A 24457-nucleotide genomic window follows, 5' to 3' on the forward strand; every position below is an offset into this window, starting at 1 on the left:
AGTGAAGAATGGAATGAGGAAAGTGGGTCAGGCAGGACCTATTCTCCACATCCTTTCCTCATGAAATGGATGCTAACAGCTCTTTGACATTTAGTGATGAGATACAAAATGCCACACCTCACTGTGCCCTGCTATCATTTTATTTTCTGGCTCTGGCTTGAACTCTGGGCCTGGGTACTGCTGTCCCTGGCCATTTTATTTTGCTCAAGGCTAGTGCTCTACTACTACTTGCACTACACCTTCTTGGTAGGGGTGAAAAAGCAGAAGAGAAGGAAGGAGAGAGAAGAAAGAAAGAGAAGGACAGGGAGGAGGAGGGGAGAGAACTAGGAGGAGAGAGAAAGGGAAGGAGAGGGAAGGAAGGACAGAAGAAGGGATGGGGACAGTGGAGAAGGGGAGGAGGAAAAAGGAGGAGGAAAGGAAGGGAAGAAGGAGAAATGAAGAGAAATTGGACTTTCTGTTTTCTCTGACCCTCTCCTCCTAACCAGTGCTTCCTTCCTTGAGTCTCTCTTCTCTACCTTGGTGGTCTCTGTAAGCAAACTAGGGACTTAAGTCTTAGACAAATGGCCCTGTCATCATCAGGGGGTGACAAGGTATGGACAGTGTAGGGAAAGATTTGAAACTGAGTCCAAGGACTAGCCTAAGATGCTTTGTATGTTCAACATATAATTCAGGGTAGTGGGGCTTAGACTGGCTTAGCACCCCAAAGCCATAGTAATTTCTAAGAAGCTTTCATATGAAACCTTTTCATGTAGTGAACTAGTCAGCAGGCGTCATGCTCACAGCTGCAAGAAGAGGAAGCCCCTCTTCAGACAGCAAATCACAGTCGTTAGGGAGTACAGCCTCAGATGAGTCAGGTTGGTAGAAGGTGGTAAGGTAGACCTCCAGATGTACCCTGCATATGAAAGAGGAAGTGGATTGTTAAAATTACCCTGACAAGCTCTGCCTTATGGAAAGTGAGACATTGTTCTAGACTATTTCTTGTCTTTCCTGACTGTAAATCAGAGGGGATGCTCATGGGAGACTAAGGGGGTGCTTCCTGGTTCTGCCAGGGCCAGCAACAGTCATGGCCAGGCTTGGCCTGGTCATCTGTGGTCCTGGCTGCTTGGTGGGAAGAGAGGCTGTGGGATGTTGGGTTGGTAGAATGAAATGACATTGCTAAAGTCACCAAATGTGACTGCCATCAATGACAGAGAATATGGTGGAGAAGTGTGTGTGTGTGTGTGTGTGTGTGTGTTAGAAGCAAGGCTGGAAAGTTAAAATGTAACACACAGGGCTGGGGGAGGGGCTGGGGACGTTGTGGGTGGGAGTACTGTGTAATGTTAGCCTTCGTTTCCCTCATTGTTTTTTCAGTGACCACATAACAACTGGAAATGTCTTCTTGTAGTTTTGGAAGCTAGAAGTCCAGCACCAGAGTACTGACAGCTCTGTGTTTTCTGGAAGGGGAGAATCCTTCCATGTCTTTTCCAGTTCCAGATGTTCCCAGAGGCATGCATTCCCAAGCTGGTGGCAGTGAAACTGTGCTGACCTTGGACTTTGCCAATGTCAGTGCCGAGGCCCCTGGAAATCAGGCCCCATATCTGCACATTCTCATTTTGAGATTGCCCCTCGTTTCATCTTCAAAGACCCTACTTCAAAACAATTAAAAAGGTCACATCCTGAGGTTGTAGGCAAATGTGACATTTAAAACGTGCCCTTTCAACCTACTTCGGCAGCAGTTGCAAGATAACATTTTATTTTTTTATTCTTTGGGAAAAAAAAATCGAAGGCTGGTTGCCTGTAGTTCATGCTTATAATCCCAGCTACTCAGGAGGCTGAGATCTGATGATTGTGGTTCAAAGCCAACCCAACACAACAGTCAGTGAGACTCTTACCTCCGATTAACTACCAGAAAATTGGAAGTGGTGCTGTGGCTCAAGGGGTAGAGGGGTGGCTTTGAGCTTAAGAGCTCCAGCAAAGCGCCTAGGCCCAAAGTTCAAGCCCTGTGGATTAAAAAAAAAAAGGGTAATTTATTTTTGACAGTGTTAGGGTTTGAATACAAGACCTCATGTTAGTTGAGGCATTTGAGTCACATTCCCATCTGGAAGATTTTGTTTTTGTTTGGTACAAGTCATAGGTCTTGAACTCTAGGCCCAGGTGCTATCCTTGAGCTTTTCTGCTCAAAGTTAGCACTCTACTACATGAGTCACAGCGTCTCTTTTAATTTTTTGGTGGTTAATTAGAGATGAGAGTCTCACAGACTTTCCTGTTCAGGCTGGCTTTGAATTATAATCTTTAGATCTCAGCCTCCTGAGTAACTAGGATTACAGGTATAAGCTACCAGTATCTGGACTGGAAGCTATTATATCATGAGAATGTATTCATGTACTAACATACTAAGAAACAAAGTATAACAAAGGTGCTATAGGAAGCGTGCATGCACATGTGCACACACATATACACACACGCCCATATATATATGTATATATGACCCACATATATATGGATATATATACAACCATATCCATATCCATGGATATCTGTCTGTCTGTCTGTCTATCTATCTATATTGGTTTCCTTCCTTTAGTTGTATTGGTGGGGAGGGGAATGTAAAATGAGTGTTATAACTTTTAGAGTATTTTGTTAGATTAGTTCAGCTCCTTCTCATAGTGCCCTGATGAGGCTGATGACATTATCCTCATTTTCTAGATGAGAAACTAAAGAACAGAAAAATCAAGTTACTTGCTTGAGCTTCCAGAGTAGAGCTAGGATTGGATCTTTACTGTCTGAGGCAGAAGCTGGGGTTTTTATGACTGTACTATTTCACTGTGCACACACAGGAGATACAGAGCTGGTTAAGAAAACTCCATACCATTTTCTCACCACACACAGTCACAATACTCTCCCCTACAATAAAACACTCACACATGAACATGTCCATTTCTGTCTGTGGCCAAAGGTGTTTGCAGCCTTCTCTCTGCTGAATCCACTGAACTGAGCTTTGTCAGGCATTTACGCAGAACAAACAAAAGCTTGTACAGACTGAGTAACAAATAGTTGTTCACCACTGAGACCACAGGCGAGTCAGCAATCAAGGACAGCAGTGCTGTGGTCAAAGGGTGGGGGCCCTAGCTCCCTCTGGAAATTACATACTGCCAAAATGCAGTGGAGGCTGAGGGAATTTTCAGGTACATTTTTAAAAAGGAAGAGTGAAAAAAAAAACCCCAAACCAATAATACTTACATCTAAGCTGGGTGCTGAGCTGAGTCTATGTTCTTTCCATTCAGTGTTAACCATAGCCTTCAGAATCATGAGCAGCCCCAGCACCATCATGGTAAGTCATACCAGGGTGCTAAGGACACGATTCAGGGGAAAAGTCTGTGGGCTTCCCACACTTGCTCCAGGGGGCTCCCCTACAGTGAAAGCTCACCCCACTCTAAAGCTCTAAGCAAACTCTACTCACTCACACCAAAGACCCATCTGCACAGTTACAATGACTCAAATGAATAGAACATTTTTTTGTATTTGTGGGGACAGAAGGTGCGTTACTTTACAGATAATTTCCTTTATTTGACTAACAAGTGAAAATGGATTTTATTTTCATCTGCCACAGCCTTCTAAAGAAGAAAGTTCAAGGGAAACAAGTGTATCTATATCTTACTTTGTTCTTATTGCTTCTTTTCAGTTTTTATTTTATTGTAAAGGTGATGTACAGATGGGTTACAGTTACTTAAGTTAGGTAGCAAGGACATTTCTTTTTGAACAGTGTCACCGCCTCCCTCATTTTCTCCAAGGTTTTCTCTCCCCACACCTATACACCTTTATCTTAGATATATGTACTGACCCAGCCCAGCCCAAGATCAGGAAAATGGCAGATACAGCCAGGCTATTCCTGCTCTCTCCTGGGGGGTCTGAGTCCCAAGAAGAGGGGCCAAATAGCACAGTGCTGCTGTTCAAGGATGGCCTTTGAGAAATAACAGCTGCCCCTTAAACTACTCTTCCATCCTTTCCCAGATTTGGCTCTCCCAAGCTCAGCCACCCAGACACCACCTCTTTGTTCATCTGTAAAATGGGTATCCATATGTGTAGGCAAAGGTGACTGTGACTATGAATGGGGTTGTTCTAGAGAAAGCACTTCCTGTCCTATCAGGTGCTTAGTACCAGGAAACATCAGTGTTATTGGGCTATCAGGAGTCTTGTGCAAACCATGCCTTTTTTCAGGATGGGTACAGAGACAGCATTGGTGAACTATGATCATTTCAGTACCTTCTGTTGTCCAATGAGCCATTATTGATCTGCTGAAATTTGGTGAGAAATGCAAAAGGAACGAGATTTGTTTGTAAGACATTCATTTTCTAAATATCTTGATCGGAATCTTTTCCAACTGGAGGGCTGATGGCTAGTGTTCATTTCCGTTTCTGTGGGCCCACTGAGTCCTTTGCTCATAACTAGAGCAGGCTGCAATCCCCACAGGGGCCCTTTTCTTTCCCCTGAACCAGAGGGGAAGATCCCCTTTCTCTCTATAGCACCAGTCAGAACAACGTCCCATTGACAATGTGAATGGAGCATTTCTTAGCCTGGACTCTCTTAGGGCTGCAGAGCAGAGGCCTTTTCTCTCTCTCTCTCTTGGCTTATGAGGATTGTGATTCACGTTCTCTCCCAGCTACCCAGCCAGCTCAGCATCCTGATTCTAGTACCTACCAAGTACAGAAGGGAGGCCGAGAAGTTGCAAGGTTTCCAGGCCAGGTGGTTTTCCCTGTGATATTTGGGTACCTCCCTGACCATGCAGTAGAATAGCATCTTCTCTTCCCTTGCCCTGCGTCATGTTCAATTGGAACCATCTGGTCGATTGGATTCATGTGTTTAGTGTCAGTTTTTCTTCATGAAAGTGTATGCTCCAAAAGGGTAGAAAATTTTGTTTTGTTCAGCCAGGGAAGGAAGGAGGGAGAGAGGGAAAGAGGGAGACAGGGAGACAGGGAAGGAAGGAGGGAGAAGGAGGAAAGAAAAAATTACTTCTATTTTTCCTTCTAAAATTCAGAAAATGCCTTTCTCATAAATCATCAACTGAAGTCAGGTTGTAATTGCCTTGGACTCCTAGAGAGGCCTGAAGTTGAGTCTGCCAATCAATTATCAGTGTGTGTGTGTGTGTGTGTGTGTGTGTGTGTGTGTGTGTGCCATCACTGGGGCTTGTACTCAAGGCCTGAGTACTGTCCCTTGGTTATTTCACTCAAAGCTGGCACTGTACCACTTGAGACACAGCGCCAATTCCAACTGGCCAAATTTATGGAGCCAAGCAAAGCAGGGACACAGAAGGTTATGACTCAAGTCTCTAGCCTCTGAAGGCAAAGAATTTAGCTGATCAGAGAGAGAAAAAAAAGCTCTCCAATGATTACAGAAAAAGGAATCCAGAGAAAGCAGAGCCAGTCACCAACTGCAGGGACAGCTGGAGGACTTGTCTGTAGGAATCTGGAAGGAGACAGAGGCCAGGTGGCCAGCTATCTGTGGTATAGAGGGACTTATGGCCTTCCATGTCTAGTTTCTAAGCTCTGGGTGTGACCTGCAGTGTACCCAGAAACCATATTACTTCCAGGAAATACACGCCCACTGCTTTTCTTTGTAGATTCCCCCCTCTTCCTTTTCTATCTTGTTGCTTTTTTTTTATTTTCCTAATTAAAAAGCCAGCCAGAAAGCCATGTGAAAACAAATCAAACTACAGCTAAAGGAAGGCACATTCAAAGAGGGAAGGTGAAGAAAATGGACTTGAATGTTTTTCTGCAGTGCTTTGTGCTTTGGACTGGAGGCCTTGCAATTCACTTACTCTGTGAAACCCGCAGGGACCTGGAGGAATCGGTGGGGCTGAAATTACTTTTCTTGTGCATTTCTTACATGGGTCATAAAAATTTGCCTTGGTTTCTTGGCCAAAACATGGAAAAAGTCATACTATAGGGAGGGAGAAAAAGTTCAATCAAAACGGAAATGTAACAGCTCCAGTTTTCCTCCCTTGTGCTCTTATGGCCGACAGCTCACTGCTGTCTGCTCTCTGAGTTAGCTTCAGAGAGGAGGGAACCTGCAGAAACAGAAGGGTCTAGAAATGGAGAGCCTAAGCTCTCTGACACTCAGACTCATCCAATGGAAACTGGGTGCCTGCAGGAGGATCTGGGGGCTTTTTATAGGCTTTGTGCTCCAAGGTTTGGGGCTAAGCAAAGAGACTCTGGGAATCTGGGGTTCTAGGGGAAAAGGCAGGCAGTCTTTGAGAGAATCCTAGCCTACTTCAATTATTTTTAGGTTCCCAAAGCATTACAATGAGGGCCCCCAAACTCTGGCATATTTCTAGGAAATTAAATTGAACAATTTAGCCCTGTTCACACAGAAGTAAACACAAAACAATTGCCCTTTTCACTAGCTTAGCCTAAGACATTGACTATATGAACTCTACACTGCAAGTGGCCAGGTGGTTCTCGTGTGTGTGTATGTGTGTGTGTGTGTGTGTGTGTGTGTGTGTGTGTGTGTGTGTGTGTGTGTGTGTGTGTAAACATCATTCCATTTTGTCAGTGGATCTCTGTGACCTGGTGGAAAACTCAGGTATTGCTTGAGACAATGAGACTTGAATTGTTGTCAGCACGATTGGGGATCCTTCTCTTGCCACTGGACACCCCATGGGATTTGCTTGTCTAGCTGTGTGGCTAAGAAGTTGAAAAGGTGGCCTCTGGCCTCGCCTATGTGAGTGAGGGTCGGGCAGGTGTGGGTGAGTTGGCAGCTGGCCCCTGGCTCCATGAGGCCTCTCTAAATGTCAGGACATTTTTTCCCCCTGATTCATCTGTGGTGATAAGACAGCCAAGAGTTTTGTAAGCTATCACTTTGTTTTCAGGAGGTTTTAGAGTCTTTGGTTGGGGGTTGCTCACAGAAGTAGCAGTTCCTCCATCCAAACAAGAACCATTGTGATCCCAAGAGTGCAAGCAACAGAGACAACAAGAAACAGAAATGCTAAACCTACTGGGTTAGATGGAGGGTCACCTCACTGCTGCATTTATGTGTTCACTCACCCCACAGTCTAAGTTCCAAGCAAGCCCAATGCTGGTGCTGGAGAAATAATCATGAGCAAACGCGGGCTTGGGACCTGAAATCTGGTCACTTCCTGAATTAATAAAGCCTGCAGAGTGTGTGAGAGAGGGTGTGCGTATGGTGTGTGTGTGTGAGAAACTTAAACTAAAAACCACAAAGCAACATAAATAGCTATAGCTATAAAGGTTTTCAGACAACATGGACTGTCCTGGTTAAAGAGGCCAGGGAAAGATCTCTATGAAACACTGAGTTGGATGGGAGCATGAGAGGGAAGGAGGAGCCAGAAGACTATTTTAGAAATCAAAAGTAGCCTGTGCAATGGCCCCAAGGTGCAAGAGAAGAAGATATTCATAAAAAGTATTTTGAGGTTGGGTGCCAATAGCTCACACCTGTAATCTTAGCTACTCAAGAGGCTGAGATAGGAGGATCATGGTTCAAAGCCAGCCTAGGGAAGAAAAGTCTCCAATTAACCACTCGAGAATCAGAAGTAGTGCTGTAGCTGCTACCCTTGAATAAAAAGAGTTCAGGGACAGAGCTCAGGTCCTGAGTTCAAGCCCCATAACTGACAAAAAAAATAGTATGACTGAAGCATGATGGTAAAGACAGTGGGTCATACCTGAAGCATGTGGGACACAGTAGGGTTTGGCCATGGAGGGAGAGACCCAGCCTGGAGGGCAAGAAGGAGGCGCCCCAAGAAGGTCTCTGAGCCTCTGAGGTTTTCTTCCATCCTAAAGCAAAGGGACATCATCAAAAAGGCTTAAGTGAAAGGGAGTGGCTAGGGAGAGCTGAATCACTTTGGGGTTGGAGGAAGGTCACTCTAGTTGTAGAGCTTGTTTCTTGTAGGGGAATTTCTGTTCTGTAAATCCAGTCACCAGAGGGTCAATATTCAGGCACTGGAAGCAGAACACTTGGTAGCTGGGTCTCAGTTTAAATCTTGACTTCCTGCTTCCCTTCTGGCCTGCCTTCGGGCAAGCCAGCTACTCAGCACTTTAGTTTCCTCATATATGCTGTGGGGATAATAACATGCCTTGCATGGTTGTAAGGGTTAAGGAAATGAAAATAAATGAAATCTTGTTTGGTAATACCAAGCTATCCTTGGCCGTTTTAAAGGCAGAAACCCACTTTTGTGTGACATAGGGTATAGAAGAGCTGATATTCAGCAGGTCAGATGGACTTTTCACTTTCCTTGGATACAGCAGCTTGGGTGTCTTCTGGAGCTACAGTTTGAGAATAGTCTCTTCCTGTCTCTTTCAAACAACAATGCATCAACACAACAACCACTCATTCAGCTGTTTGTGGAGGATACTGCTGTCAAGTCTTGTGGTGCTGAAGTTTACCAGAAGACAGACCAGACCAACCACAGGACAAACAATTTACAAGTGGATTCTGCAAAGATAGAAAGGAGCCCCTTACTTGGGTGAGCACATACGTTGGCCATGACTGCTGGGTGTCTTCTGTCTGGTCAGAGTGGGGTTGGGGAGCAGCCTTCTGATTCAGCCCTTGACATCTCATTGTTCTCATTTCTTCATCAGCTCAGGGCCCAACTAGAAGAGAACTCCAGGGACCTGAGGTCAGAGACTTGTTGAAACACGCAAGACCTATGCTAAGAGTCTTCTACTGCCCAGCCATGAAACAATGTGAGCACCAAAGAAGTTTAATACATCAAGCATGTCTAAATCCTTGGATTTATAATACTTCAAAATTGTCCATCACCACTGGAATTGATATATAAGAAGGAAGAGAACTGAATGTGCATCCTACTTTTCTAACATGAACTAAATCAAATAGTAAATGAGGGCAAGTTTTTTTCTTCCTCCTCCTCCTCCTCCTCCTCCTCCTCCTCCTCCTCCTCCTCCTCCTCCTCTCCTTCTTGTACTACCAAGGAGGTCTGTGCTACTTAAGTCCTTGTATTTACTAGTCAAATGATCTACCATTACACCAGTCCTTCCTTCCTTCCTTCCTTCCTTCCTTCCTTCCTTCCTTCCTTCCTTCCTTCCTTCTTTCCTTGTTAAGATGGACTCTCACAGCTTTGTTTTTCCTACTGTATTTTTATTAAAGAATTAACATTGATTTTTTACAACATATTTCAAAAGATGTGTTAAACAAGTATTCAAGATGGGAATCTCTATATACAATCACTGGCACTTAGATTTTAGAACATAATCAAAATTAGGCTGAGGGTTTGTATGTCATAGATGCATAATAATCTATGTAATAAAACATTATGTCTATAGAGTCATAAGTTTTTATGACTATGTAGTTGTGTTTGTATTTCCAGTACCATCTCCATCGCATTGTATGCAACTTTTGAGTCCTTGCTCTTGTACTGTTTGGATCTAATATCTCACAAGCTTTTTGCCTAGGGTGTTCTTGAAGGAAAATCCTCTTGACCTGAGCCTCCCATGTAACTAGATGTTTTTATAGCTATGAGGGCCAATGGGCTAAGTGGTCTCTATCTTTATAGAGACTTTCCACTGAGAGATGACGTGGGAACGACAGAACTAGAATATCAATATTTTGTCATAATGGATGATTGGATACAATCATCAATAGCTGCTAGTATCATAAAAATCCCACCTTCCCAATATGTACCCCAATGGAAATGCACAATGAAACAGACTTTTCCCTCAATCCACCTGCCACAAGGGAGATCCAACTACCAATATGTAAAAAATAAAGGCCAGAGAGATGTGTTAGTGACAGAGAGGGAGAAACTTCATAGGAAAAAGGGGGGCTCAATTTCTTATACAAATGAATTGCAAGGAAGAGAGTCAGAGGGCAAGTAAAAGGGAAAAGGGGGGAAGGTGAATGTAAGATGGAGAGTGATGGGGAGGAGAGATAGGAGAGGGGGAGAAGAGAGAGGAAGAGAGGAAGAAAGGGTGAGGGAGTAAAGAGGAAGGGGGAAAGACGGAGGAGAGGAAAGAAAGAGGAGGGAGATAGGAAAGGGAAGAACAGGAAAAGAGTGGAGAAGGCAGAGAGGGAGAAGAAAGGAAGGGAGGGAGAGTGGGAAATGAGGGGAAGAGGAGGAGAGAAAAGTTAGGGAGACAGGGGAGAAAGAGAAAGAGGGGAGAAGAGAGGAGGAGAGGAACAGGAAGTGAGAAGTACAGAAAAGAGGAAGGGGGAGGGAGAGAAGTTGGGGAAGGAGAGGAAAATAGGCTTAATACTACATAGTACTTAGTTGTGATTCAACTAAGTAAGTAAGTAAGGCATGGATTCAAACTGCAAAGCACATTAAAAAAATACTGACTTTTGAGAAAAATCTATTGGCCTGAGGGAGGAATAAGTAAATAAAAATGCTGACTTCATCAGCATACGATTGTTAAGAAATATTCACATTTGGTATGGCGTTAAGTTTTACTAATGAGAGTGGTTAAGTTTAAAAATGAAATCGCTTTCTTATTTTCTTCTAGAAATATAAATTGAAATGGTTGCAGATGGATGGTTTGAGAGACACCATCAACTTCAAACATAACAGGCTTGTGGGACAGAGGAATGGGTCGTGGTGTGATGAAGACAAGGCAGGAGTTGATAATTGAAGGTGAATTATGTGCTTGCATATTAGTGAAAAGAAAAAAAAATCCATTGGCCAATCTCTCTGTCCCCCTTTCCACACATGAAAAGCCGTATTACGGAAGAGTTTTAAATGAGGGTGAAGTCTCACTGGGATAATTCATTTAGTCATTTTTTTGTGGGAGGTGGGAGGCAGGCTTCACGCCTGGGATTCTCTGAGGAAGGTTTCCTGCTTAGAGCTGGGTGATTCTGGAACTCCAGCTAAAGGGGCCTGCCAAGGAGTCCTTGGAGAAATAAGGGATCAGAGGTGGTTTCTCACATTCTGCTGGAGTTGCTCCTGGCACTGACAGTGGTGTGGTTTTTGCAGTGTGACTGGGTTGGAACCCAGCTTCTTCACTTAGGGGCACTGACTGTCCTGTGCTTCCTCCTCCTCCTCCTGATAGCTGAAGCGGAAATACCATTGTGTGTGTGTGTGTGTGTGTGTGTGTGTGTGTGTGTGTGTGTGTGTGTGTGTGTGTGTGTGTAGGGGTCATGGGGCTTGAACTCTGGCCTGGGTGCTGTCCCTGAAGCGGAAATACCATTGTGTGTGTGTGTGTGTGTGTGTGTGTGTGTGTGTGTGTGTGTGTGTGTGTGTAGGGGTCATGGGGCTTGAACTCTGGCCTGGGTGCTGTCCCTGAGCTCTTCAGTTCAAGGTTACCAGCCTACCTTTGAGCCACAGCCCCACTTCTCATTTCTTAGAGGTTAACTGGAGGTAAGAGTCTCGGGTCCTTTTGTACCCAGGCTGGCTTTGAACCTTGATCCTTAGATCTCAGCCTCCTGAGTAGTTAGGATGACAGGTGTGAGCCACCTTTCCTGGCTGGAAATACCAATCCCTGCTGGCCTCCGAGACGGCTCTTCCGAGGGCCCAGGGAGGATCTGGAGTCATCCGTCGGGAAATGGGAGGCCCTCGGGGAACTTGGAGCCGAGGAGGGGTGACCTGAGCCGCTCGTAGCCCCCCGCAGGCCTCCCATAAACACGGGGACATCCATCACTATTGTCCTTCTGGCTCCGCCCCGGCGTGGCCGCAGTCGCTCCTCCAGGCCGGCAGAGGGCGCGAGTCGCCGCTTGGCCCCCGGCCGCCCGGGGCCGGGCCTCCTCTTGCCGTCCGCATCCTCCGCGTCTCTCCCCCCCCCCCCGCGGGAGGCGTCGGGAAGGCGGCGGCGGCGGCGACGGCGGCGGCGGTTGTCCCGCCGGGCCGGTTGGTGTGACCCGCTCCGCAGTGTCCCGTCGCGTCCCCGCGGTCACCGAGCCGAGCCGGGCCGAGCCGCGGGCAGGGCCGGATCCCGCGCGGGCGGCGCGCGCTGTCGGAGGGCGGCGGCCGCGGCCAGGGCGGCCCGTGGGACCGCGGGCCCCGGCGCAGCGCCGCCCCGGCTCCCGGCCCCGCCGGCCTCGGCCCCCGGCGCCGCGGCCATGGCGGCCAGCGCGAAGCGGAAGCAGGAGGAGAAGCACCTGAAGATGCTGCGGGACATGACGGGGCTTCAGCACAACCGCAAGTGTTTCGACTGCGACCAGCGCGGCCCCACCTACGTGAACATGACGGTCGGTTCCTTCGTCTGCACGTCCTGCTCCGGCAGCCTGTGAGTGCGGGAGGCGGCGGCGGCGGGGCGGTTCGGCGGGCGGCCCGGGCTCCTCCGGGACCGGGGCCGGGAGCCGGGAGCCGGGAGCCGGGCGGGGGCCGGGCACAGCCGGGGCTGGGAGTCGGGTAGGCCGAGCTCCACCGGGGTCGGGGCCGGGCCGGGCCGAACTCCGCGGGGGACGGGAGCGGGGCTGGGCCGGACCGGGCCGGACACGGAGGCCGTTGGAGGGCGCTGGGCTCGGGCGGGTGGGGCGGGCTGTGCGCGCCCGGGCCGCTTTACCGGGGCGCTTTCGCGGGTGGGTGGGGAGGAGCCGCGGGGGGGGGGGTGAGCGGGGCGCCTCACCCCACCCTGCGCCCCGCGGAGGACCCCGGGCCGGGGCGGCTCCTTTGTGTGTCCCGCCGGGCGGGCGGGAGAGAGCGCGGTGGCTCCGGCCTCAGCACCTGCGGGCTGCGGGGGGTGGGGGGAGGCGGGGCGGGAGCGGGCCCGGGGGCCTTGGTGGGGGCCTGGGGCTCCCCGGGACCTGCCACGGAAGCGGCGTCGAGACGTCCGGGTGGCGGCGCGGCGAGTCCCCCCCGAGGAAAGTTCAAGCGATGGCGGGGACGGGGCGGCGGCAGGCCGCGGAGGCGGGCGGGTCTCGGGGTCGTGCGGGGAAGTTTTCGCCGGGGTGGAGGGCGGCGGCGGCGGGGCGGCTCCTCGCTCCGCCTGGCTTTCCGTCGGGGTGCGGGTTGCAGGGTGGCGGGGGGCACCGGCGGTTCGCAGCTCCGGGGTGCTCTCGGCCAGCTCTGCTGCACGAAGCACTGGGGCCTCCCGGTCGGTACAACCTGGGCGGACTGAGGACGCGGACCTCGGGGAAAACGGCGCTCGCCAGGGGCGGAACGACGCGGCCGCGCCGGCCCAACGTTCGCGGCGGAGCGGCGTCGGGCGCCGGCCGGCCATGGAGTCGGCCTTCGAGGGGCGGCCGAAGCCCGGGTTGTTGGGGAGGCACGGAGTGGGGGGGGGTCGGGTTTCGGGGACCCTGGGGGAGTGTCCACGGCGGCGCGGTCCGGGGCGCCCGGGGTCCCCGCACCCCGGAGCCGCGCGGCCTCCCCGGCGCGCCTGGCTCTGGCTTTGCGTTCGTGAGTGGAGTAAAGCTGGAAGTCACCGTCGGGGCCAGACGGCGCACAGCTTGGTTCTAAAACGAAGCTAAAAGTCAGACTTACTTAGAATATTCCACTTTTTAATACACGTGGAAAGAAGTAGGTGCTACCATTGGACCATGAACACGGTTTCATGTGTTAAATAAATATATATCCGTGTTTGCCAATATATATGTAACTATAGAGTTACATATATAAATATTATACACAGGCAGGTGTATCGATATACTCAAAAGATTTTGACTGCTATTGGTTTTTGGCATTTACTCGTAACCCCTCGCAACAAAAAATACATAATATACTGGAAATAAATGTAAAAGAAACTGTTTTCACACTCTAGCCTAAGTTCCATGCTTCAGAAACATTCTATATAAAGGGTCTCTTTAACTAAGATAATTTTCTTTTGTGTGTGCGCCTGTGCTTGGGGCTTGAATTCAGGGCTTGAGTACTGTCCCTGAGCTTTTTTGTGCTCAGGGTTAATGTTCTTCCAATTGAGGCACAGCTCCATGTTGGTTTTTTGAGTGCGAATTGGTGATAAGAGTCTCACCTACTTACCTGGGGGGTGAGGGGCAGGATGCCAGCTTCGAATCATGATCCTCAGGTCTCTGCCTCCTGAATAGCCAGAATTATAAACATGAGCTTGTAAGTGTTGGCAGTAATTTTCCTTTTAAGTGGGATTTGTATTTCAGTGTAAGCATTTCGTTTCTCTGTATTTATGGCGAACTTTTTGTGCCTGGTGCTGAAAGCACTGGCTTCAGCCATGCTAATGGAGCCTGTGTACTAAGTATCCACACTGAGTTATATAGAATGTTGTACAATTTTTTTTATTGTTTTACAAATGTGCTAGCCATTAAAGAGCGAAAGGGATTTATAAAGTATGCCTGAGACTTTTACAATAGAAATACCAAGTACTTTTGCACTAGGTGATCCTGTTTTTGAATTTTGGTTCTAAATATTAGCTATGTAGTATTGAGAATGCCACTTGAGGTTTTCTCTCAAATGAAATGGTAAGAATGAAATATCCTAGTAGAGTTTGTATGTAAAATTTTTTTAATGGTTCCATTATTGGAGCCTAAATTCAAGGCTTTTACCCTTGGCCTCACCAAGGCTGGTGCACTGTTCTACGACTTGAGCCATAACTCCATTTCTGGCATTTTACTGATGAGTTGGAAACAGTAGTCTCACCTAAGTAGCTAGGGTTACAGGTATAAACCACTAGCTCCCAGCTAGATTTTATTTGTTTCTTTATGCCAATTATGGGGCTTGAACTCAGGGCTTGTGCTGTCAAGACTGTGTTCTCCCTCCATTTCCAGCATTTTAGTGGTTTGTTGGAGGTAAGAGTCTCATGGACTTTGCTGCCCCGTCTAGTCTGGAATGATTATCCTCAAATCTCAGCTTCCAAAGCAGCTAGCAGCATTACAGGCATGAGCCACTGGTGCCTGGCTTAGATTTGCTTTTAATATTAAGAGATAAAGTATGTTAAACATCTCACCAGTACTTGAAGGTTGCCCTATAGAGAGTGCTTTTCATTCCTCAGTGAACAATAAGTAAAAGACATTGAGACACCCTAGTTTCAGTCAGCTTGAAGGTTTTGGCTGTAACTGAAACATGAATCATATCAATTTAACAATCACAAAAATGTTTCTAGAAAAATAAATCATAGTGGTAATTGTCGTATTTCTTATGTTGATCCATACTTTAAAGATTGTATTCCTAGCGGCACATGGATTATCACTTAGACAAAAAGTGGCTTTTGTCTTTCACAGCTGAAAACAACTTCACCAGTTATTCTAAGTTGAAATTTTACTGCATTGTCAAAGTATCTCTTGCTTCATGTAGCCACATTACAGATTCAAAATAGTGAAGCCGGAGTTAAGAATATGAGTTACAAGCTGGGTGCCAGTGGCTCACACCTAGCTATTCTAGAGGCTGAGATCTGAGGATCATGGTTCAAAGCCAGCCCGGGCACAAAATCTCCAATAGATCACCAGAAAACCAGAAGTGGTGCTGTGGCTCCAGTCATACATACAACGCTAGCCTTGAGCTAGCTCAAGGACAGCACCCAGGCCCAGAGTTCAAGCCCCATGATCAACCCCCCCCCCAAAAAAAATAAAATAAAATAAAAAAAAGAAAGAAAAGAAAGAAAGAAAATGAGTTAGTGCACTGAACCAGGCATGGTGCTACATACCTGTATACCTGTAATCCTTGAGAGGCCAAGGCTAGCTTTAGAGACACAGCAAGATACCATCTTGAACACTACAATTAAATAAGTTACTACCCACTGTGATATTGTATAAGACCCTAAGTGTTATAGAGAGCTCTGAGAGTATTTGATTACAGTCTATCCTAAACAGATTTCTATACCTTATTGTTTATTCAATTTTAATGAAAAAATTAAGATTCTTCAAATAAAGATTGAACATTAAGACAAGGGCAGTGACTCAAACTCATAATCCCGTGCCTTTAGGAGGTTGGGGTTGGTAGGACCTGGAATAAAAAGTTCAGAGTTACCATCTCAACAATAAGTATCTAGGCGTGATGGCCTAGCTTTGAGAGAAAAAGTAGAATTGTGGGCTAAGCTTGCTGAGGCATAAGTGAGAGACTATTTGAAAAATAGAAAAGAGCTCGGAGTATGGCTCCAGTATAAGATAACTTACCCTACAAGGCCCTTATATCAAATCCTAGTACCACAAAAAATAAATAAATGAATAAAATAAATACACCATTAAAGCCTCAAAATGCCGGGAGAGTAAATGTTGTCTACCTGCATTGTCCACCTGTTCAATTCAGAGTTGAAGTGCACTCTCCACAGAAAGTGGCTTGCATTAAGCATGGTGGATGTGTGCAGTTACGTAAGAGAATCAAAGAGGTGAGACTAGCATTACAAACAGCAATACTTACGGCTTCTGGAGGCGCTCTGTTGGTAGAGCACCCTGCCTTGCAACTGCCAGGCCCTAAGTTCAGTCCTCAGTACCCCTACCCCCAGAGAAGGAGGGAATGTGACGCTCCCTGTGAGCCAGACATGGTGGGGCACACTTGTAATCCTGATGAGGTAGGAGGACACGTCCAAGACCATTTGAGTCAATGAAGCAGCACTGACTCAAAAGCAACAAAAAGGTAAGCTTTCTCAAATGCTTTATTTTACTTAACTCCCCCCACTGAAAAAAATCACTTTTTTTTGGCCTGGGATTGAGCTCAGAGCCTGAGTCCTGTCCTTGGACTTTCTCAAGGCAAGAGCTCTACCACTTGAGCTTCAGCACCATTTCCAGCTATTTTTTTTTTTTTTCTATGTATGTGGTACTGAGGAATAGAACCCAGGTCTTTGTGCATGTTAGGCAAGTACACTACCACTAGGCCAAACTCCTGGCCTCAATCACTTTTTTAAATGAGCAATCTCACATTAAGCTCTGTAGTCTCTGCAGAACAATGATTTTGTCTGTAACTAGTTTTTTTTTCTATTTTTTTTTATTGTAATTAGTAAAAGGGTTACATGATATTTGCCAGATAGAAGGTGCATTAATTCACATACATTGATACCCTTTCACATGTCTTGGTACCCATTTCCCTCCCCCCCCACACCCCCCACCCGTCTTGGTTTTCCCCCCTTCCCTATCAAATTTCAAATATCCAAATACAAATAAATTCAATATATCAGATAACAAAGTGAGATACTATACCAATATGAGATAACCAAGGGACAGCAAAGGAGATGAGAGACAACATAGTACATTAAGGACAACAATCATTCATTATATGGCTTTTGTTTCAATATCCTGGAAGTCCTTTCAATTAGCTTCACAGTATATGGCCTTATGTATCCAGATTTTGCTCTATTGCAGATTTCTGCTAGTAGAGCCCAAGGTTTCTACTGATTATGACGAATGAGGGAAACCATTGAGCCTAAGTTCCTTTGAGTCTGGCTTACTTCACTTACCATTTCCTAACAAATGGGGCGATGTCATTCTTTCTGACAGCAGCATAGAATTCCATTGTGTACAAATACTACAACTTGTTGATCCACTCATCAACTGAGGGACATCTAGGTTGGTTCCATATCTTTGCTATGGTGAATAGTGCTGCAATGAACATTGTTGTGCTAGTGGATTTAGTATGTCCTTGTTTCTGGATGGTTGGGTAAATGCCAAGTAGTGGAATTGCTGGGTCATAGGGGAGTTCTATGTTTAGCCTTTTGAGGCACTGCCACACTGCTTTCTATAGTGGTTGAACGAGTTTGCAGTCCCACCAACAGTGTAGTAGTGATCCCTCCTGGCCACATCCCCTCCAGCATCTGTTGTCATTCGTTTTCCTGATCCTGGCCATTCTAACTGGAGTGAGGTGGAATCTTAGAGTTGTTTTGATTTGCATTTCTTTTATGACCAGAGATGTTGAGCATTTCTTCCTGTAACTAGTTTTAAATAAACTTTGTGGGGTTCTTTTTGGCAGTGCTAGGGATTGCACCCCATACCTACAACATGCTAGACAAGTGCTACATACGCTGTACTGTATTCTTAGACTATGAATGCAGGTTTTATTGTTTATGATTTAAATAGCTGGAATGCTCAGTCATAATTTTAAGTTCTGTTATCTGAGTATGAAAGATAGTAAAAACCAGCAAGTCAGGATGTGACCTTTTTCCTCAATAATAGTGTAACTACATCTAAAATCCAGTTCCAAGTTTCACAATTCATTTATACTCTGAGCATCATTCAAACGTATGTCAATCCAGTATTCACAAACAAAAGTATTGCTAAATGAATGATAAAAGGTATGTGACTTTCCTAAATTTAGAATTCCTGATAGTAGATGCCATTTACTGTTGATCAGGCAGGGTTTTCTAGGTAAATGCAGCAATAGTAGCCCTCCTGCCTTCTTTCTTTTTATTTATTTATTTATTTATTTTTTGATGTGAATCAGTTTTTATTTTAAAACTATATTCTTTTTTTCATATATTTTTATTGTAATTAATAGAAGGGTTACATGATATTTGCCAGATAGATGGTGCATTAATTCCCATACATTGATACCCTTTCACATGTCTTGGTCCCCATTTCCCTCCCCCCCACCCCCACCCTTCATCTTGTTTTCCCCCGTTCCCTATCCAATTTCAGATAACCAAATATAAATATATCTGATACATCAGGTAACAAAGTGAGATAGTGTAACAATATGAGATAACCAAGGGACAGCAAAAGTGATGAGAGATAACATAGTACCTTAAGAACAACAATCATTCATTATATGGCTTATGTTTATATCATATTTTAAATGACAAGTTTAACAAGTGTTCAAGGAGGGACTCTCTAATTACAATCTCTGGGACTTAGTATTTAGAACTTAATCAAAATTAGGCTAAGGGTTTGTATGTCATAGAAACATATCAATTTATGAAATAAAACATGTCTATAGAGTCATAGGTTTTTATGTCTATATAGTTATGTTTGAATTTCCATTACCATGTCCGTAGTTTTGGGTATGCAGTTATTGAGTCCTCGCTTTTGTACTCTTTGGATTTTGTACTCTTTGGATTTAACAGCCGCATGTTAAGGATACCATGCGCCTTTTGTTCCTTAGGTCTTGACTTGTCTCACTCAACATGATTCGCTCTAGATTCATCCATTTCCCTGCGAATGCCATTATTTTATCTTGTCTGTTGGCTATGTAGAATTCCATTGTGTATATATACCACATTTTCTGTATCTGCAGTAGGGCATCTGGGTTGTTTCCATCGCTTGGCTATTGTGAATAGTGCAGAGATGAACATAGTTGAGCAAGTGTCTTTATAATATCTTAGGTCATGCTGTTCAGGATAGATGCCCAGAAGTGGAATGGTAGGATCATAGGGAAGGTCTATTTTCAGTTCTTTAAGGAACCTCCACACTGTTTTCCAGAGTGGCTGAACTAGTCTACATTCCCACCAGCAGTGTAGTAGGGTTCCTTTTTCTCCACAACCCCGCCAGCAACTGTCATTGTCTGAGTTCAAGATCTTGGCCATTCTTGTTGGGGTAAGGTGGTATCTTAGGGTTGTTTTTATTTGCATTTCCTTTATGACCATAGATGATGAGCACCTGCCTTATTTCTTATTTGTACCTCTGTCACCTAGTCCTTTGTTATCAAATTATTGTTTCATTTATACCCTGTCCACATAGCAATTGCATAACCATTATTATATAACAAGTCATTTTGTTCTTCCTAAATTACTTTTTAACATCATTATTTTCTTTTACTTATTTAATTTTTTGTCGATCATGGGGATTGAACTCTGGGCTGGGGCGCTGGCCCTGGGCTCCTCAGTCAAGGCTATTGCCATACCCCTGGGCTTGGGCATTGTCCCTGAGCTCTTCAGCTCAAGGCTACCACTCTATGCCTGGAGCCCCAGCACCACTGGTTAATTGGAGATAAGAGTCTCACAGACTTTAGTGCCCGGGCTGGCTTTTGAACCGTGACCCTTAGATCTCAGCATCCTGAGTATCTAGGATTACTGGCATGAGCTATTACTTTCAGGGGTAAAAATCCTTAGATACTATTGTCTCTCAGTATTCGGCAGCTGACATTTTATAGTTGTCCTTCCAGTGTGTATTTCCTTCCTTTTCAAGAACCTGAAATTTCTGGTCTGGGGGTGTGGTTTAGTGGTAGAGTGCTCGCCTAGCACGCATGAAGCCCTGGGTTTGATTCCTCAGTACCACACACACAGAAAAACCAGAAGTAGCCTTGTGGTACAAGTGGTAGAACTCTGGCTCTCTGAGCATAGAAAGGCTCAAGGACAAAGCCCAAGCTCTTGAGTTCAAGTTCCAGGACTGGCAAAAAAAAAAACAATTCTGGAATTTCTGATTTGAGATCTCTATTTGGGGATCCTTGTCCTACAGGGTGGAACATGTGTCTGATCAGGGCACTGGCGCAAGGTAGCCTTATGGCTACCACTAGACTGAAGTTCAGAACTTCAGAAAATGATGGACTATCAATAATCAATATGTGGTTCTGAGAGAAATAAAAATCTTCCTTTACACCAGAAACCATTTAGTGGATTTTTTTTCCCAAGCCCCAGTCCTGGGACTTGAACTCAGGGCCTGGACATTGTTCCTTAACTTGCTTTACTCAAGGCTAGCACTGTACCACCTAAGCCTCAGGGCTTCATGCATGGTAGGTAATCACGATACCACTGAGCCATATTTCCAGCCCACTTAGAAGATTTTTTTGGGGAGTTGTACTGAGGATTAAACTTGGCCTCATGCTTGCTAGGCAGATTCTATCATATACCCACCCTCCCTTCCTCTCTACCCCTCTTCAAGTTAGGATCTAGTGTTAAAGCCAGTCTGGCCTGGACTGCCGTCTTTCTGCTTAGGTCTCCTAAGTGTCTGGAGGGAAGGGAAGGTCTTGTTAACTTTTTTTTTTTTTTTTTTTTTGGCCTTGACTGTCTCTGAACCACAGTTCTCCTCATCTCTACCTCCCAAGTAGCTGTGATTGTAGTCACAAACTACAAACTACCAAGAAAGGCTTTAACTTATTTTAGAGCGGTTGGGAGAATGAATTACTTAAGATTTTTATTGTCTTTTTTAGTCTGTTATGCATTTCATTCATAGTTAAATAACAGCTTCTTCCAGTGACTAGATTTCATTAGAATTCTCAAGTACTTCACTTAGCTTACATAGAAACAGTTCTTTCTGCTTTGTTTTACATCATATCCAGTATTAAACAACATTCTTGCCAAGTATTGCCAAATGTTGTCATCTAGCATACCAAAATTTGGTATAATACCCTATAGTTGAACCGTAGTGTTTTGCTTTTGAAGAATCTCAGGAAGTATGCTAGGCTGGCCTCAGTGTGGTGTGCACTCCTGCTTTCCTCTTCAGACTACAGGAGTGGGTCACCACATCTGGCTTGAAACAGCCTGTGCTGAGTGCAAGGGAGAATGGTCATTGTATAAATAGGCATTAGCAGTAGGATTTTCAGAGAAAAGGGGAAACAACATGGATTTATTCATCAGACAGTTCACCCTTTAAGGTGAGGTAATACCATTTAACTTTTTTTTTTTTTTTTTTACTTCTTTTGATTTTGTGTATTAATTGATTGATTGAGCTTGAACTCAGGGCCTGGGCACTGTCCCTGAGCTGCTTTTGCTCAAGGCTAACACTCTATCACTTGAGCCATTGCACCACTTCTGGCCTTTTCTGTTTATGTGGTGCTAGGCAAGTGCTCTAACACTTAAGCCACATTCCCAGCACCTCTTTTTTTTTAAACACTGAACACTGTTGTGAATCAACCCTTAGTTAAAGTACAGCTTAACTAGATTGCATTATAGCAATGTTGAGTACTAGCAGTGAATTGAATTTTATGTGAAAAGAATTAAAACATGGTTTGAAGGAATTTGTTGATCTCTAAGTAACAGTTTGAAAGCTATTCCTGCTTTAAAAACAAGTAAAACTCCTAGATTGATACATTTAGTCTTTTCTATGCAACACATATGATGTTCACATCTGTGATTTTTTTTTTTTTTTTTTTTTTTTTTTTTGCCAGTCCTGGGCTTGAGCTCAGGGCCTGAGCACTGTCCTTGGACTTTCTTAAGGCTAGAGCTCTACCACTTGAGCCTCAGCACCACTTCCGGCTTTTTTCTATGTATGTGGTACCAAGGAATCGAACCCGGATCTTCGTGCATGCTAGGCAAGCACGTTAACCACTAGGCCAAACTCCCGGCCCTCATCTGTGATTTTTTTAAAATTCAGTACTGGAATTTGAACACAGGACCTCACATTTGCTCAATTTGTTTTCTCAGCAGGCCCTTAACTGTTTAACCCATGCCTTCAGTCAGCTTTTTACTGGTTATTTTAGAGATGACTTTTCCACTCAGCCTAGTTCCTAACTTTAATGATCTGGCTCTCACCCTTTTGAATAGCTAGGATTACAGGCATCCAGTGACGTGTGGGGAATGTCCGTGGACATCTTCAGGATTAGTTGCATTACTCCTTCAGTTTTTTTCCCAGCCCAGCCAATAGTGGGTTTTTCCATTTGAAGTAGAGTAATTATTGTCCAGGGAAATACCCCTCATAAATTTAAGAAAGCAAATAATTTATAACTTTGAATACTTCTATTAGTAGTCAGTTGCTTATGATACCTTTTAGAACCTATACATGAGAGTTACTGACCTAGGCACCTGATTGAACATAATTAAAATGAAATTTATTAACTGTACATTAAGGATAGAAAGCTTATTTGAATTGTTTGAAGTAATGATAATTTAAAAATTTAAAATGTAATTTGTTCAGAGACAAGGGTATTAATTAACAATAAGTAAGGTTATTAATGTTTTTGGTTAATGCCATAGAGAGTTCATAATTATACCTTAGTTTTATTGTGCTTGTTCATTTGGAAAGATGTTTTGACAGAATGAAGCGTTCCAAAGAATGTGATCTAGATGGTAAATAGGTTTAGAACTGTATGAGAGGAACTTTTTCAGGAAGCAGAACTTAGGGAATTGGGGGTAGGTGGCACTGTAGATAGAGATTGGGGGTGGGTTGGTAGCACTGTGGATAGATCACACATTATATGTGGGTAATTCGTCGCTGTGCTTGAAAGAGGTAATGACATGTGCATTCCGGTGAAAGAGGTAATGACATGTGCATTCCGTACAACTCCAGGAGTTAAACTGTATAAGCTTTTTGGTGGGGAAAAACGAAAATTAGTAACACTTACAAATGTGTGTGTGTATGTGTGTGTGTGTGTGTGTGTGTGTGTGTGTGTGTGTGTTGTGGGACTTGAACATCTGGGCCTGGGTGCTGTCCCTGAGCACTTGAGCCACACATTGCCACTTTTGTTTTTTCTGGTGGTTTATTGGTGATAAGAGTCTCACGACTTTTGTGCCTGGGCTGGCTTTGAACCACGATCCTCAGATCTCAGCCTCCTGAGTAGCTAGGAGTACAGGTGTGAACCCCGAGAACCTGGCTGAAAATGTTTTTTTTTTTGTTTCCAGATTTGATGTTCTAATATGTAACTGTTGTGCTCCAAAGTTGTTCCCTTAAAAGGATTAGTAGAGTATAATGAGGAAATGGCTTTTAAAGTTTAAAAGATTTAACTTTTAATTTAAAAGATCTAGGAGTTATTCTTTTCATCAAATACAGAAATCATTCTACAGGTAGGTGTTAGAGTAAAACTTAATTAAAATTAAACACTGAATTTTAGAATTAGCTTTTATTAAAAGAGTAAGTGTACAGCATTCTAAGAGCCAAATGCTATGGTGAACAGTATTTCCCTGTTGTCTTCTCCAGTTTCTGATTATTGTAGAAAGTGGTTTTAGACTTGGCTGATCTCTCCTTTAGTATTTTCTCTATTTCTAATAGCATTGTGCTTTAACTTTTGTTTTCAACGTGGGCTCTTTTTATTTTTTTACTCAACATTCTTCTCATCCTCTCTTACCTGCCTTTCCTACAGTTTCTAATTGTTAAGTTTTCTTTATTGGCTTTGCTTTTTTATTCATGTATCAATATATTTTGAGATAAATTTTCCCTGAGGTATAAGATTTCTTTCTCTGAGCTATAAGATTTCTTTCAGTATGATTGCACATGCCAGTTACATTTTGTTTTGGGATAAGTTTGTGATCCTCTTCTCTGCCTGAAGGCAGCTTTATCTTCATTCTGCACATCTCTTTAGTCCTGGAATGTCTTTCCCTGGCTCCCCAAACCATCTAGTAGCCTGCTGATTAAGGTCAATGAAGAATTATTTTATGAGCTAAATGGCTGAAAATATCTGCCCTCGTTTTCACCAGTAATTGTATATCTGTATTTACAATGTCAAAAATATTTGATCTTTCAAGGCATCCATTACCTGTCTTCAAATGTTGAGCTGAAAAGTCTGATATTATATCACTGTAAGTTAGAATCCCCCCCATTCCCCAGTATTTGGTTTAGAAACTATTAGTTCTAAGCTTAAAGGGAAATAAAAAGGGTGGGGGGAGGTTTGCATCCACATTGATCTTAGAAGATCTTCCTTTACTTTCTAGCATGATACGTAGCAACAGGTAAGGTTGACTACAGAATCTATTTCATATAACTGGTCTGGTTAGGGCTGGGACTTTGGCCTAGTGGTAGAGTGCTTGCCTAGCATGCATGAAGACCCGGGTTTGATTCCTCAGTACCACATACATAGAAAAAAGCTGGAAGTGGTGCTATG

The 24457-nt window shown here is 44.5% G+C and overlaps 1 protein-coding gene across 8 annotated transcripts in view; it reads left to right on the forward strand.

Annotated features, from left to right (window-relative positions):
* The first annotated feature begins 11935 nt into the window (after nucleotides 1–11935).
* Agfg1 (ArfGAP with FG repeats 1) overlaps nucleotides 11936–24457 on the forward strand; it is a 52621-nt gene continuing 40099 nt past the window's right edge. For 3 of the 8 annotated variants that reach the window (XM_090354943.1, XM_090354945.1, XM_090354949.1), the window contains exon 1: nucleotides 11936–12164. In XM_090354943.1, the coding sequence (XP_090211069.1) occupies nucleotides 11998–12164 (167 nt within the window). In that variant the 5' untranslated portion in view covers nucleotides 11936–11997. The remainder of the gene's footprint in view (nucleotides 12165–24457) is intronic. The other 5 variants (XM_090354944.1, XM_090354946.1, XM_090354950.1 and 2 more) reach the window with 2 other exon arrangements.

The sequence above is a fragment of the Megascapheus bottae genome, chromosome 21, assembly GCF_031878675.1.
Source record: "Megascapheus bottae isolate mThoBot1 chromosome 21, mThoBot2.hap1, whole genome shotgun sequence".
Taxonomy (NCBI): domain Eukaryota; kingdom Metazoa; phylum Chordata; class Mammalia; order Rodentia; family Geomyidae; genus Megascapheus; species Megascapheus bottae.